The sequence below is a fragment of the Crinia signifera genome, chromosome 12 (assembly GCF_055691185.1).
Source record: "Crinia signifera chromosome 12, ASM5569118v1, whole genome shotgun sequence".
Classification (NCBI taxonomy): Eukaryota; Metazoa; Chordata; class Amphibia; order Anura; family Myobatrachidae; genus Crinia; species Crinia signifera.
This window is the reverse complement of record NC_139228.1, coordinates 239,871-256,950: the sequence shown is the minus strand read 5'-3', so window position 1 is coordinate 256,950 and position 17,080 is coordinate 239,871. Positions and strand designations below refer to the sequence as shown.

The 17,080-nt window shown below is 46.4% G+C and overlaps 2 protein-coding genes across 7 annotated transcripts in view; one reads left to right on the top strand and one right to left on the bottom strand.

Moving 5' to 3' along the window:
* LOC146049954 (lens fiber membrane intrinsic protein-like) overlaps positions 1-4,289 on the top strand; it is a 32,146-nt gene extending 27,857 nt beyond the window's left edge. The window contains exons 2-4 of the mRNA XM_083166661.1: positions 3,251-3,391; positions 3,813-3,947; positions 4,034-4,289. Of these exons, the coding sequence (XP_083022787.1) occupies positions 3,251-3,391; positions 3,813-3,947; positions 4,034-4,101 (344 nt within the window). The 3' untranslated portion in view covers positions 4,102-4,289. The remainder of the gene's footprint in view (positions 1-3,250; positions 3,392-3,812; positions 3,948-4,033) is intronic.
* LOC146049953 (V-type proton ATPase catalytic subunit A-like) overlaps positions 1-17,080 on the bottom strand; it is a 269,656-nt gene that overhangs the window by 105,229 nt on the left and 147,347 nt on the right. For 5 of the 6 annotated variants that reach the window (XM_083166658.1, XM_083166655.1, XM_083166656.1 and 2 more), the window contains one exon: positions 16,683-16,813. The exons of the other annotated variant lie outside the window; for it this stretch is intronic. The gene's annotated coding sequence lies outside the window, so the exon portion shown is untranslated. The remainder of the gene's footprint in view (positions 1-16,682; positions 16,814-17,080) is intronic. 6 annotated transcript variants of the gene reach the window in all.

Below are 17,080 nucleotides of genomic sequence, written 5' to 3'. Positions count from 1 at the left end.
ATATATATATATATATATATAGATAGATAGATAGATAGAGAGAGAGAGAGAGAGAGAGAGAGAGAGAGAGATGTGTGGTAAGTGGCACTCCTTTGGACTTCACAAAAATGACTATGCAGACGCAATCAGCTCCAACATTTCAGATTTTACTCCGTTTTCAAGGATAGAACCATTTTTTTGAGTGCAGCACCTGGGCAGTTGTCATGTGTACCTTGAAGTGCCATTAACCACGTATCTATCTATCTATCTATCTATATATATATATATATATATATATATATATATAGATAGATATACATACACACACACACACACACACACACACACACATACATACATACCACATGAAAAGCATGTGTTTGTCCCAGTGCTGCCTCTGATTAAAAACCCTCCCATGACTAGGCTGCTGCTGCTGTTCTCCATGGGCCTGAGAAGCATCTAATGAGCTCCAATCAGAGCTCAGCACAAACCTCTCAGCCTCTGCCCTCTTGTACAAAGTGACATGGAACTTAGACAACCCCCAGTAATGCCAATATGAACAAAATCTTTTTCGGCTACACAGCGCTCTCTATAACCGCAGCCTGGTTATCTGTTCAAGGAGCACCACTCCTTAAGATACGAAATAATAAATATGAGAGAACGACAACCGGCGCTGATTACAAATGGTGACTCGTGAAGAGGCTTCCTCTTTAGTTTCCACAAGTCCTACTGGGATCCCAGTGAATATCACTATTGGACCACACTGACCTGAGTGTGGGTCCCTATGTACACATAGCGTTTTCTTTGTCCAAATATCTTTATTCACCAATCCACATGTCAACAAATGATTCCACGAACTGACCTGGGAAGTGGTCCCTATATTCACATAAAGGTATCTTTGGACAAAGTATGTTCTCCAAAATCAATCCAGAATCAACCAGCAACGCACATCATAGGCATAAGGAGACAAACTGACCTGTATTAAGGTCCCTATGTTCACGTAGCGTGTTCTCTTAATCGCTCACTCTTTTTCAATGGACCAAAGTATACGCGGTCACCGGATTTTCTCCAAGACAAATTTTATTCCCAAATGGATAAAAGACATACATAAAAATGTAGTAAAACAGTGGGAGCTTTGCACAGGCAGAGACCAATAACACTATATTATTCCTCCTCACCCGGAATGAGTTGGAACAATCTGTGATGCCCTGATGGTAGGGTAGATATCAGCCTTTCCTGTGTCCAGCGTCCCTGTACACCAACGCGTTTCTGACGTCACCGTCCTTCCTCAGGGTGTACTAGACACATGTCCCTTTGGGATATATATACCCAAAGGGATTGACTCAAGAGGAGGGATCAAACCTCCCCTCACCGTGGTCATTTAAAAAACCCGGAAACATCAACATTCACATAGCATATAACTATTAAGATAAATACACATAAAATCAATACATAACCCTATATCCATAGTAACAAAACTACTAGTTATCCAATGTGTGCCAATACTAGGTATTTCGCTAGTTAGTGCAGGACATCTATAAAACATCGCGTTCCTGGTATTGGAGTTAACCAATTTACAAATCCTGCTCCCCATTCTCCAATCAATGAGTCCGTACGTGTCATTTCCCCCCTTTGACACGCATAGTACCAAGTTCATACAGTGGACAGGTCCGTTCGCGTCACTTCCCCTCCGTGACACGCAGACGGATCACTTCTGGCTTGTACTCCGGACTTCCGCTAGCGTATATCCGCTATGACTCCTCCATATAGTTTCAGAGCTATATCCGGTATCTGGACCGCATGTAGCTGGAACGCAAGCGGCTTGGGAGCATGCTTCCTGCTTTGGTAATAGGCGGAAGTTTGATTCTGTATGGAACCCGGTATTTGACACGCATACCGGAGTGTATGGTGGCACGCACATCCCCTCTCTCAGAGATTCATATTTTCACATAAAGAGAAAGAAAGATGACAATTAATCATAGGGATTATGCACTATTACCATATATATTAGGGTATTTCTATTAAAAAACTCGCATATATTAAAAAGCAAGGGACAATTACATATATGATACATATATTATTCAAAAATAAAATTACAATATAAAAAATAAAAAATACCAAATTCATATAGGGAGATAAATATAAAAAGACATATAAAAATACAAAATTAACATGAGGGTATAAAGTTCATATAACAATAAAAACAGGGAGCCCATTAATGGATAAGTCATAGGAGGATAGAGCCAGCCAAAAAAGGATTCATTGTAAGTTTTGATGGTATTAAAAGCTTAAACACACTTTATAGGAACCATTTGAGTTCGAAGTCTGCATTGAGTCCTCGTGGAACCAAGGTCCTCAATGCATGTATCGTCCTCATCTCAGTCCTGGCCAAAGTGGTGTCCCGGTCCCCATTCCTCCATTGTGCAGGAACGGTCTTTATGCCACAAAAGGAGACCAAATGTTTAGGGTCTTGGCCGTGCATTGTTTTAAAATGCATCGATACATTATGTGTCTCCAGACCCAACTTAATATTTCTAGCATGCTCCGCAAGTCTCACCTTAAGCATGCGGGTAGTCTTACCCACATACTGGAAACCACACGTACACTCAAGCAAGTAAATACAGTATTTGGAACTACAGGTGATAAAATCCCTGATTTCATATTTCTTGCCAGTTCGATTGGATTTATAATGTGTAATTTTTGTAGTTTCACTCTTACATAATTTGCACATACTGCAGGAGCCGCATCTATAAAAGCCCTTAGATTTTATGTTCCCTTTAGTTTTTGGGACATCAATAGCACTCCCAGTAATGCACTGCACACTTGTGCAGTCCGTGTGCCTTGGCTCCCAATGCTCTGCACCATTAATCATTGTCACATTGGCAGATAGGTGAAGCTGCAGCACTACCCCACTCCCATGCACAAAACCTTTAGCTAAAAAAAAAATATGCAAACCACAAGGGGCCCCTAGCTAGAGGGGGGGCCAGGGGCACTGAACCCTTGTGCCCCCATTATAATCCGTCCCTGGCTATGGTGACTTTCAGCAGCTCTTATGATAGAATAAATAGTGAAAGGGGAAAAAAAAATCACGTATAAGGTGATAGTGGAGTGAGCACCAGAAAATAAATAAAATAAATAAGAAAATGAAATCAAAAGAAAAATAGTTTAAAATGACATATAAGAAACTTATATAAGAAACTGTTAAATGATAATAAATAAACGGAGGGTTATACATAAATATTACGCCGTCTCTATATCTCCTGTATTCCAGCTTTCTGGGATGCCACCCGAGCATTCATGTTACTGTCCATCCTGTCCTGTTTTGCTGGCATCATCTTGGGGCTCACGGCTTTCTCCAGTGGGGCCAAATCTGCAAGGACCCGCTCTGCAGGCGTCACGCTGTTAGTCGCAGGTAAGATCGCACTGATTTCTCGCAAATCTATGTGGTAGCAGCTTGATACAGTTAAGGGATACTTAAAAATGCAAATAATGGACATTTATCGTTTTCCTCTGTGATAAATGGACCGGTATTGGGGCAGTTTTATCAAGGATCATATACTGTAAACAATGCGATCTGGGCAGAATACTATCTACCAGGATCGCATGTATCATCCATCCCTACGATGGGCTCAGAGGAGCACCGATGGCGGCAGTGCGGTCTGTAGCCCCCTCCTCAGAATGGCGGCAGCCCAGGGACTCGAAGTGATACATCGGGCAGCTTTGTACCCTGTGGGGATGTGGTTGGCAGCAGTGCAGGAGGGATCAGAGATTCAGGTGATATTTAATATGTATTATACAAGTATGACATGATAATTGGTCCTCTTTCTCTGCAGGGTTCTTCGCTCTCCTGGCATTGTCCGTATACACCGGGGTGACTGTGAATTTCTTCGGTAAACGTTATGCGGACTGGAGGTTCTCCTGGTCCTATATCCTGGGCTGGATTGGGATCATTCTCACCATGTCTGCAGGTAGGTTCCTACACACCAGTGTCACTCTGCCTCATTGTTCTCATCAGTGGGAGAAGTGTGCGTCATGTTCTCTCTCTCAATTCCAGGGATTTTCCACATCTGCGCCTACGCCAGGACCAGTTCCCAAGATGCTGCCACTGTATCCAGTGGATGAGATCTTTCAGTCCAACGTGCCGACATGCCGACAGCCATGCCACCCAACACCGTCTGTTACACTTTTATATGACCAAAGTTAGCGCATTTTATACCGCGGTATGGGTTGGAGCTGCCTACCCAACATTTACCATGGCACTTTATTAGAAATATTAGATTCATCATCTATTAATGTAATAAAATATTGTACAGGAGTATTTTTCAGACATTGACTAAAGAAAAGCCCAAGCATGGGAACATCAGGGGGGATGTACTAAGCCTTTCCCGTTACTGCAGTTGCCCTATGGGATTGCATCCAGCTGAAACGCGCTGCTTAGCAGATTGTCTCAGTGGTTGGAGGAGGGTGGCTCACCACATGTGGCTGTCTCAGTGGTTGGAAGAGGGTGGCTGTTTCAGTGGTTGGAGGAGGGTGGCGCACCACATGTGATTGTCTCAGTGGTTGGAGGAGGGTGGCATACCGCATGTGATTGTCTCAGTGGTTGGAGGAGGGTGGCTCACCACATGTGGCTGTCTCAGTGGTTGGAAGAGGGTGGCTGTTTCAGTGGTTGGAGGAGGGTGGCGCACCACATGTGATTGTCTCAGTGGTTGGAGGAGGGTGGCATACCGCATGTGATTGTCTCAGTGGTTGGAGGAGGGTGGCATACCACATGTGATTGTCTCAGTGGTTGGAGGAGGGTGGCGCACAACATTTGATTGTCTCAGTGGTTGGGGGAGGGTGGTGTACCACATGTGATTGTCTCAGTGGTTGGAGGAGGGTTGCATACCGCATGTGGTTGCCTCAGTGGTTGGAGGAGGGTGGCGCACCACATGTGATTGTCTCAGTGGTTGGAGGAGGGTGGCGTACCACATGTGATTGTCTCAGTGGTTGGAGGAGGGTTGCATACCGCATGTGGTTGTCTCAGTGGTTGGAGGAGGGTGGCACACCGCATGTGATTGTCTCAGTGTTCGGAGGATTGTGGCGCACCACATGTGATTGTCTCAGTGGTTGGAGGAGGGTGGCGCACCACATGTGGCTGTCTCAGTGGTTGGAGGAGGGTGGCTCACCACATGTGGCTGTCTCAGTGGTTGGAGGAGGGTGGCTGTCTCAGTGGTTGGAGGAGGGTGGCGCACCACATGTGATTGTGTCAGTGGTTGGAGGAGGGTGGCGCACCACATGTGATTGTCTCAGTGGTTGGAGGAAGGTGGCATACCGCATGTGGTTGTCTCAGTGGTTGGAGGAGAGTGGCGCACCACATGTGATTATCTCAGTGGTTGGAGGAGGGTGGCGCACCACATGTGATTGTCTCAGTGGGTGGAGGAAGGTGGCATACCGCATGTGGTTGTCTCAGTGGTTGGAGGAGAGTGGCACACCACATGTTATTGTCTCAGTGGTTGGAGGAGGGTGGTGTACCACATGTGATTGTCTCAGTGGTTGGAGGAGGGTGGCTCACCACATGTGGCTGTCTCAGTGGTTGGAGGAGGGTGGCTGTCTCAGTGGTTGGAGGAGGGTGGCGCACCACATGTGATTGTGTCAGTGGTTGGAGGAGGGTGGCGCACCACATGTGATTGTCTCAGTGGTTGGAGGAAGGTGGCATACCGCATGTGGTTGTCTCAGTGGTTGGAGGAGAGTGGCGCACCACATGTGATTATCTCAGTGGTTGGAGGAGGGTGGCGCACCACATGTGATTGTCTCAGTGGTTGGAGGAGGGTGGTGTACCACATGTGGTTGGAAGAGGGTGGCATACCAGGTTTCCATGTCTATCTCATGCAGCCCTGAATCTAGATTATAGATACAATGACCAGTCATCATCATCAACTGAAAACACCACAGACATGGAACCATCTCATATTCATAGCACAGAAATGCCCTCAGCTGCCTGTAGGGGGTGCTCAACACATGGTCCATAACTCTCACCTCTCAGGACCGCAGCGTCCTCTTATCCCTCCACCAAATCACACAAAACCTCATGTAGACTATCTAGGTATCCTAGTTATGTACTAAGCCTTGGGGAGAAAAATAAAGTACCAACCACTCAGCTATGCTCAGCTTTCAAAACAAACCTGTAACAAGTCAGTTAAATGCAGTCAGATTGACAGTTTTTTTGGTACTCTTTACCTAGAACGGCGCCCGCGATTGGAATCGCGGGCGTCGGGGGTAAAAAATCGCGGCCATCGCGGGCATTGCGGGTACATAAAAAACGGGTGCGACGCGATGCCCGCGATTTTCCCATAGGGATCAATGTTAAAACGGTGATTGACCGCGATTTTACTGTTAAATGCCTCAATGCCATGGTGGGGCATGAAAAGGTCGGAGGACGCGTACCGCTGCGCTCGCCACGCTTCGGGTTGACGTTGATCGTGGGGTGGCGTTAACAATTGTGGGGGCCATTTCAGACTTCACGGTGACTATTTGGGCTCTGTGGCCCATTTAACATTGTTTCCTATGTAAAAATCGCGGGCATTGAGGCATTGAACACTAAAATCGGGTCCAATCTCATTTTTAACATTGGTCCCTATGGGAAATCGCGGCCATCGCATCGCACCCGATTTTTAGTGCATTCGATGGTCGCGATGGGCGCCGTTCTAGGTAAAGAGTACCGTTTTTTTTTTATCTCTCTCCACACCTTAGTACATCTACCCCATAGAGACAGCACCTTTATTTTATTATTAGTTTCTTAGACAGTATAGCGCTAGATAAGATATAGGGGTATATTCAATGCCAACGGGTGAGCTATGATGGCGAGCAGTGCTGATAGCTCATAGTCAGTATTAAACCAACCCCCCTTCACTTGCCATTTCGACCTTGCTGGTTCTTTTCAGGAAGATGGAAACGGCGAGTGCGGCCATCAAAGTGGAGAGGCTCGCCACTATATGCAGCTGTTCCGAGGGTTTCCCGGGAACATTGCATTTGGTGAGTGGGTTAGACAGCGAGGATGGCTTGTTCCTTGCCGCACAAACACCCCCGCAGGTGCCATTGAATACCGCCCATTATGTTGCACTTTATATTTAGACTCTTCTAGTCCAATGCTTTAAACTGGATTTTCAAAGAGAATAACTAAAAGATAAACAATCGTGTAACAAAGTGCACCTCGCTGTACCAGACAGTATAATATATATATATATATATATATATATATATATATATATATATATCCCAAATCCGACTCCTGCCACCAATATGTGTGACTGGAGGAACCTCATTATACAAGGCGATCATCACAGATCCTTTTAATCAATCTGTGTTTGGGGTACAATGGATTCCATAGTTGTAATGGTTCCCAAAATCTCTAACAGGCCACATTATCCAGGTCACCATTAGCGCTCTTCCAGGTGTGAGAACCACTAAATTCTGGGGTTACTGACAAATGGACCAATCATTAGCAGGAGTCCCGGCAATAACCCAAACCCTCTACTTCAGACCCCACTATAACGTACAGTGAGATCTGGCAAGAAACAAGGAAAGTCGTTTTCCAATCTAATTGCAAACTTAGAAATTCCCAAAAAACTATTTGCCCCAAATCAATTTGTATTTCTTTCCAATAAGCATTTTCCTCAGAGATGGTTAAATATCTATTTTATGTCAGTGATGTTTCCACAAATGCATTTGGCACCTTGGTTACAAAAAGGATCAAGCATTTAAATTGTGGAGAAATTGCCCCTAGCAACCAATCAGCATATACCTATCATTGTATACAATGCACTTCTTAACTCCTTTCTCAAAGCTGATTGGTTGCATGAGCAACATTTCCACTCTTTTCACTGCATGGAACATCTCCCCCACAGGATGACATTTGTGCCCCATTCTCTGAATTTCACATATGGTTTCCATAGGATTGCTCGTCAATACAGCTTCTGTGTCGTCTTATACCATGATTATGCGTGATGAGGAAATCTGTCCCTGCAATTCAGTAATAAAATATTGTAATATCATGTATTATGAAAATGTCACCACATGGAATTATTCCGAATGTCTCCAAATTATATATATATATATATATTTATTTATTTACAGCGTCTTATATAACGCAGCAGATTCCGTTACAGCGTCTTATATAGCGCAGCAGATTCCGTTACAGCGTCTTATATAGCGCAGCAGATTCCGTTACAGTGTCTTATATAGCGCAGCAGATTCCGTTACAGTGTCTTATATAGCGCAGCAGATTCCGTTACAGTGTCTTATATAGCGCAGCAGATACTGTTATAGTGTCTTATATAGTGCGACAGATTCCATTACAGTGTCTTATATAGCGCAGCAGATCCCGTTACAGTGTCTTATATAGCGCAGCAGATTCCGTTATAGTGTCTTATATAGCGCAGTAGATTCCGTTACAGTGTCTTATATAGTGCGGCAGATTCCGTTACAGCGTCTTATATAGCGCAGCAGATTCCGTTACAGTGTCTTATATAGCGCAGCAGATTCCGTTACAGCGTCTTATATAGCGCAGCAGATTCCGTTACAGTGTCTTATATAGCGCAGCAGATTCCGTTACAGTGTCTTATATAGCGCAGCAGATTCCGTTACAGTGTCTTATATAGCAGCAGATTCCGTTACAGTGTCTTATATAGTGCGACAGATTCCGTTACAGCGTCTTATATAGCGCAACAGATTCCGTTACAGTGTCTTATATAGCGCAGCAGATTCCGTTATAGTGTCTTATATAGCGCAGCAGATTCCGTTACAGCGTCTTATATAGCGCAGCAGATTCCGTTACAGTGTCTTATATAGCGCAGCAGATTCCGTTACAGTGTCTTATATAGCGCAGCAGATTCCGGTACAGCGTCTTATATAGCAGCAGCAGATTCCTTTACAGCGTCTTATATAGCGCAGCAGATCCCGTTACAGTGTCTTATATAGCGCAGCAGATTCCGTTATAGTGTCTTATATAGCGCAGCAGATTCCGTTACAGTGTCTTATATAGTGCGACAGATTCCGTTACAGCGTCTTATATAGCGCAACAGATTCCGTTACAGTGTCTTATATAGCGCAGCAGATTCCGTTACAGCGTCTTATATAGTGCGGCAGATTCCGTTACAGCGTCTTATATAGCGCAGCAGATTCCGTTACAGCGTCTTATATAGCGCAGCAGATTCCGTTACAGCGTCTTATATAGTGCGGCAGATTCCGTTACAGCGTCTTATATAGCGCAGCAGATTCCGTTACAGTGTCTTATATAGTGCGGCAGATTCTGTTACAGTGTCTTATATAGCGCAGCAGATTCCGTTACAGTGTCTTATATAGCGCAGCAGATTCCGTTACAGCGTCTTATATAGCGCAGCAGATTCCGTTACAGCGTCTTATATAGCAGCAGCAGATTCCTTTACAGCGTCTTATATAGCGCAGCAGATCCCGTTACAGTGTCTTATATAGCGCAGCAGATTCCGTTATAGTGTCTTATATAGCGCAGCAGATTCCGTTACAGTGTCTTATATAGTGCGGCAGATTCCGTTACAGCGTCTTATATAGCGCAACAGATTCCGTTACAGTGTCTTATATAGTGCGGCAGATTCTGTTACAGCGTCTTATATAGCGCAGCAGATTCCGTTACAGTGTCTTATATAGCGCAGCAGATTCCGTTACAGTTTCTTATATAGCGCAGCAGATTCTGTTACAGTGTCTTATATAGCGCAGCAGATTCCGTTAGTGTCTTATATAGCGCAGCAGATTCTGTTACAGTGTCTTATATAGCGCAGCAGATTCCGTTACAGTGTCTTACTAACGGAATGTGCTGCGCTATATAAGACACTGTAACGGAATCTGCTGCGCTATATAAGACACTGTAACGGAATCTGCTGCGCTATATAAGACACTAACGGAATCTGCTGCGCTATATGTCATATATAGCGCAGCAGATTTCGTTACAGTGTATTATATAGCGCAGCAGATTCAGTTTCAGCGTCTTATATAGCGCAGCAGATTCCGTTACAACGTCTTATATAGCGCAGCAGATTCCGTTACAGTGTCTTATATCGCGCAGCAGATTCCGTTACATTATGTTATATAGCGCAGCAGATTCCGTTGCGCGTTACAATAGTAGACAGTGACAGAACAAACTGGGTAACAACAGACAGACTTGGCGGTTAGAGGGCCCTGCTGCAAGCTTACAATCTATAGGGACATAGGAGGGAAACATAAGGACAGGCACCAGTAATAGCATAGCAGTCCCACCAAGTTACAAGTCCAGAAGGGAAGCTATATAATACATAAGTGCCAGTGGCGTAGCTAGAAATGTTTCTCCCCCCTGCCAAAACAAATTCCCAAGAAGGGGAGAGGCAATGGACTATGGTCGCCGCTGGCTGAGCTGACAGGCGACCCAGGCAGCAGTGAGTGCTGAGCTGGTCCCGCTCCGTGCATATCTAGTGAGCGGGTCCCCGACCCTCTCATTACATATGCACGGGGTGGGGACCTGCTCATTCAATATGCACTGCACTGGGTCCCCGCTCATTAGATATGTACAGGGCACAACCAGCTCAGCGCTCACTGCTGCCTGGGTCACCTGTCAATTCAGCCTGTGGCGCCCACCACAGACCCTGCTGGTGCTGCTCCCCCAAGCCGCCGCAGGGTCTGCCACATATGTAGCTACGCCACTGATAAGTGCTTCAGAGGGTTATGCGTGTAGAACTTAAATATGATAGGCTTGCCTGAAGAGGTGAGTTTTCAGGGAACACTTGGAGGCTAGCGGAGAGTCTTATGCCCCTTTCAGACCGCACTTTAAAAACGGTATATTGCCGTTTTTTTACCGTTTTAAAACGGTAATGTGTGCGGTCTGAAAGGTGCAGGACCACTTAACCGGTTAGAAAAAAACGTTTTTTCTAACCGGTTAAAATGCAGGGTCCTACCCGTTTCAGAACCGGTATTTTAGGCTCAAAATCGGTTCTGAAACGGTATTTAGGACCCAGCCAATGAGCTGGGTCCTAAATTCAGCACAGTGAATACTTAATAAGCGCTCATTAAGTATTCACAGCACTGGAGCCCCCCCCCCGCGCGTGTCGACGCCCCCCCCCCGCGTGTCGCCCCCCAACCCCGTGTCGACTTACCCCGTGCCGGTATCTCCGTTGTGGTTCCCGGCACTGCAGCTCAGTATGCTCGGAAAGCACTTATGAAAAAAGTGTCTTTCAGAAAATGGCTGCCCCCATACGAAAGACAGTTTTTTTTAAACAGGGTTTTCTATGGGGCAGCCATTTTCTGGAAGACACTTTTTTCATAAGTGCTTTCCGAGCATACGGAGCTGCAGTGCCGGGATCCACAACGGAGGTACCGGCACAGGGTAAGTCGACACGCGCGGGGGGCGTCGACATGCGCGGGGGGCGTCGACATGCGCGGGGGCGTCGACGCACTCTCGGTCGACACGCGCGAGGGGGGGGAGGAGGGGGGAGCTGCACGGAGGGGAGGGCTGAAGGCTGCACTGGCTTTGACCCTGTATTTGGAAAGTTTCCAAAAACAGGTCTGCCAGTGTCAAAAAATCGGCACTTAAATGGTAATATACCGTTTAAGTGCTGCGGTGTGAAAGGGGTTTTATCTGGCAGACCCGTTTTTGGAAACGTTTCCAAATACAGGGTCAAAGCCAGAGATGCGGTCTGAAAGCAGCATAACTGTGCATGGAAGGGCATTCCATAGGGTGGGAGCAGCCCAATGAAAGTCCTGTAATAGTGAATGGGAGCTAGTGATCCGTGCAGAAGAGAGACGCAGATCTTGTGCAGAGCGGAGTGGTCGAGATGGGAGATATTTTGTGATAAGTGCAGAGATATATGCTGGTGCAGTATGTGATAAGTGCAGAGATATATGCTGGTGCAGTATGTGATAAGTGCAGAGATATAAGCTGGTGCAGTATGGTTAATAGCTTTATATGCGAGTAGAAGTGTTTTATAATGAATACGGTAAGATACAGGCAACCAATGAAGGGACTGGCAGAGCAGATCAGCAGACGACGAGCGGCTTGCTAGGAAGATCAGCCTAGCGGCAGCATTTTGAATGGATTGCAGTGGTGAGAGTCTGTTCTTGGGAAGACCAGTTAGGAGACTATTGCAATAATCAATGCGGGATATAATGAGTGCATGGATAAGAGATTTATTCCCCTTTTACACAAAAAACCCTGGTCGGACCCTGGTCTTTGAACACGGGTGTTTCCACTGGGTTGGACCCAGCTTCCTACCCCATTTACACAGCAATTCGACCTGGGTCTGCACCATTTACACTGGACCTGGTTCAGCCCTGCCTTGTCATTACAAATGGCCACATCACCCCCCTGCACATCATCACCCCCCCTGCAGCATCACATCACCCCCCCTAATAGCAGCAGCAGCACCCCCCTGCACATCATCCCCTCCCTGAAGCAGCATCACCCCCTCCACCTGCCCATTATCACCCCCCCTGCAGCATCACCCCCCTGAAGCAGCATCACCCCCCCTGCAGCATCAAATCACACACACCCCTGAAGCAGCATCACCCCCCCCCCCCCTCCTGCACATCATGACCCCCCTGATACATTACATCATTACCCCAACTCAGTGCGGGTCCAGCCTCCAGGCAGCGGGGCCTGGCAGTGCAGGGCAGGTGAGCTGTCAGGCTGCGTGAGGGGGGAGACGGAGGGGATGCTCGGTGCTGCTGTAACTCCCCCTGCAGCCGCGGGGTCGGGAGTGGAGGCAGCGGGAATCAGCAGTGCGGGTGGACAGGGGACATCATCACCTGTAGCATCACATCATCAGCCCCCCCCCCCCCCGCGGGGTCCAGCCTCCAGGCAGCGGGGTCCGGCAGTGCAGGGCAGGTGAGTTGTCAGGCTGCGTGAGGGGGGAGACGGAGGGGATGCTCGGTGCTGCTGTAACTCCCCCTGCAGCCGCGGGGTCGGGAGTGGAGGCAGCGGGAATCAGCAGTGCGGGTGGACAGGGGACATCATCACATCATCAGCCCCCCCCCCCGCGGGGTCCAGCCTCCAGGCAGCGTGGTCCGGCAGTGCAGACGGGCAGGGGATCCATCCAGCATATGGGAAGTCGCCGGTGGGGTCCTTCCAGTGTATGGAAAGTAACCCGTGGGGTCCCTGCGGCGGATGGGAACTAGTAGTGGCAGTTCCCAGCCGCCGCAGGGGCACTCGCCGGTTACTTCCCATATGCTGGATGGACCCCCTACCCACCTGCACTGCAGGACCCCGCTGCCTGGAGGCTGGACCCCACACTGGGGGGGGGGGGGGGGGGCTGATGATATGATGCTACAGGTGATGATGTCCCCTGCCCACCCGCACTGCTGTTTCCCGCTGCCTCCACTCCCGACCCCGCGGCTGCAGGGGGGAGTTACAGCAGCAGCAAGCATCCCCTCCGTTTCCCCCCTTAGCAGCCTGACAGCTCCCCCCCCCCCCCCCCACCCCTCCCCGCAGCAGCTGGGGACAGCTTCCCCAGCGATGCATGCCTTGTTCGGACCCGCTGGGGGTGCCTCAACCTGCAGCGGGACCATTTACATCAGCCTCTACACGGGTCGTAACCATGTTCTAGAGGACCCGTGTAAATGGTCACGGCTTGAACCCATTTACACCGCCGAAGATCTGGGTCTGACCCGCCGCTGACCCTGATTTTTCGGCGGTGTAAAAGGGGTATATGTAGTGTCTTGTGTGAGATACGGCTGTATCTTGGATATGTTGTTTAGATGCATGTAACATGATGTGGTGACAGATTGAATGTGGGGAACAAAGGACAGTTCAGAGTCGAGGATGAGCCCTAAGCAACGAGCTTGTGGGTTGGGGTAGATTGTCGAGTTGTCAACAGCGATGGAGATGTCAGGATGGTAACTGTTCTTAGTTGGCGGGAATATAAGTAATCCCCTTTTGGAAATATTGAGTTTGAGTTGGCGACAAGACATCCAAAATGAGATGGCAGAGAGGCATTGAGAGACTCTGCCCAAAACCAATGGTGACAACTCTGGGGTTGAGAGATTTGAGTGTCATCCGCATATAAGTGATACTGAAATCCAAAAGAGCTGATTAGTTTGCCAGGAGAGGAGGTATAGATTGAGAAAAGCAGAGGACTAAAGACTGAGCCTTGCGGAACTCCGACTGACAGAGGTAGTGAAGAGGAGGTAGAGTCAGAGAAGCGAACACTGAAAGAGCGATCAGATAGGTAAGATGTGAACCAGGAAAGGGCTGTATCATTAAGACCTAGGGAGTGTAGTGTTTGTAGGAGAAGAGTGTGATCCACAGTGTCAAACGCAGCAGAAAGATCTAGAAGAATAAGTAGTGAGTAATGGCCTTTAGACTTAGCAGTTACCAGATCATTCACCACTTTAGTCAGTGCTTTCTCAGTGGAGTGCTGGGAACGAAAGCCTGACTGAAACAGATCTAAAAGGGTGTGAGAGTTAAGAAAGTTTGTGAGGCGAGAGTAGACAAGTCTCTCGGGTAGCTTGGAGAGGCATGGGAGCTGAGAGATAGGACGATAGTTAGAGAGAGAGTTAGGGTCAGAATTGTGTTTTTTCAGAATGGAAGTAATTACTGCATGTTTGAGCAGAGACTGAAAAGTACCAGTAGCAAGAGAGAGAAATCTCAGATTTTAGTTAAAATTGGAATAAGCACAGGAGACAGAGTTTTAATAACTTGAGCAGGTATAGGATCGAGGGGAGAGGTAGTAGAGTAGGAGAGAAGAAGAGTGTGGATACTTCCTTTTCATTTGTGGGCTCAAATGAAGAGAAAGTGCCAGAGGGTTCAGGTGGGGAAGAAAGAGGGTTAGAGGTTGTGGAAGAGCATACCATTTCATCTCGGATGTTATCTATCTTGTCCTTAAAGTAGGAGGAAAGTTCTTGTGCACTGATGGTAGCTGGTGGGGGGCAGAAGAGACTTAAATGTGTTAAGTACAGTAGTCACTTAGGGTTGTGGCATGAGAAGAGATGGGAGATTGGTAGTATGTTTGTTTGGCAGTGTCCAAAGCATTGCAGTAGGAGTGGTAGCTAGTCTTATATGTGAGGAAATCAGTCATATTACGAGACTTGTGCCATTGGCGTTCTACTTTGCGTGACTGATTTCGTAGTTGTCTCGTTGTTTCGGAGTGCCACGGTTGGCATCTAAGCCTACGTGGGGTGTAATGGATAGCTGAACCCACTTCATTAAGGGCTGTTTCGAGAGTCTGGTATATATATATATATATATATATATATATATATATATATATATATATATATATATATATATATATATGAGGTGAAAAGAGAGTCTCCTAGTGTAGTAATTAGTGTATTCAGATTTACACTTCCACCAATCATGTAGCACCCCAAATTGTGAAGGTGTACCGTTAATGGTGGTATCCAACTACCTCGTATATCGCGTTCTAACGTCACTCCCAAGCCACAAACAGCATGTATGAAGAGGGTCCTTTTCCAGAGTACAATGGCAATGTGCCTTCAAAGACCACAGAGGAAAGAAAACAAAGAGAGAGATCCTAGTGCAATATTATAGTAAAATGGAATTTAGTCAAACAAAAGACAAATTTTGCCCGTGCAAGATAAAAAACAAATGAGGCTTTTCTGAAAATGCTTTTTGTCCAAAGCATATACTTTGTTAACCTCCACGGTGTACCCCTCTGCTCAACGCGTTTCGTCCTTTTCTAATAGCCTGGACTTCCTCTGGAGCATAAAAAAACACTGTCCCCTTACCTATATAGGTAAGGGGACAGTGTTATTTTATCTTGTACGGGCAATATTTGTCTTTTGTTTGAATAAATTCCTTTTTACTATAATGATTGGTGGAAGTGTAACTCTGAATACACTAATTACTACACTAGGAGGCGCTCTTTTCACCTCTTTTTTCTAGATTCCTTTGAACTGGGCTAAATTGGACTAGCCCCTTGGAAAAGAGCAGCCGCCCTGGAAAAAGGGAAAGTGGTGTAGAAGAAGAGACTGTGTTCCTTCTGCAAGATTTCAGTGACGTTGTGAACAGACTTATTGATAATAGGTGGTTTAGCGCGGGTACCACCAAACGTTTTATATATATATATATATATATATATATATATATATATATATATATATCCATCCAAGGGTAAGAATCACACTCTTCTCCAAAAAGTGGCAACTGCTGGGGGTCCGAGACAAGTCCAGTTCTCCAATACAGCCACAGAGATGAGGACACTCACCGGTCTTTCTTCAAAATAATTTTATTCCATATCACCACATCAAGTAAAGTGCAAAGTGCATGACAGTGGGCCTAGGGCCAACGTTTCAGACCTTTTTCAAGGCACCCACTATCTCCTCCTAAAGTGCATATATATATATATATATATATATATATATATATATATATATATATATATATATATATATATAAAACGGAGGTATAAGGTGCGGCACTCGGCTATTATGAAAATAACGACAGTACAGTGTCGATTAGAAGATCAACGTTTCAGTGCTCTTTAATGTCGGCACTATCGTCAGGATATATATATATATATATCTATATATATATATATATATAGATATATATATATCAAACACAGATAGATGTCACTTCGGGTCTTGTAAGGTGCAAAAGAAGTTTACTGGTGCCTACGGCATTTTTGGGAATTGCTCGTCTTCAGGACATACTCAATAAACATATACAGTGTGTCATATACTGTATATAAATACATGTTACTTACCCATCCCGGTGCTGCCCACTCTCACATCCGCCAACCGCCTTGCTCTCCGTCCTCCTTCCGGGTCCTCCTACCGGAAGTGACGCGGCACCGTCCGTGGTCACAATGTTTGAAAGGCAACACTGCGATGCACTCTATTCACAAAATACAAAAGTGATTATAATCACTAATCATGTGCACATTAACATTTATACAATCAAAACAAAATGCTAGCACTCAGTACTGCTAGGGACATCCCTCATCTCCTGATATACTCTGTGCTGCTGGGGACCCTGCTCCTCCCACTATACAACTCTCCTACAAATCCTTCTGCACCCATTCCCCGTCTCACATCATGTCCCTGTCACATGCAGCCCTGTCCTCACTGACACATCCCTCATCTCCTGATATACTCTGTGCTG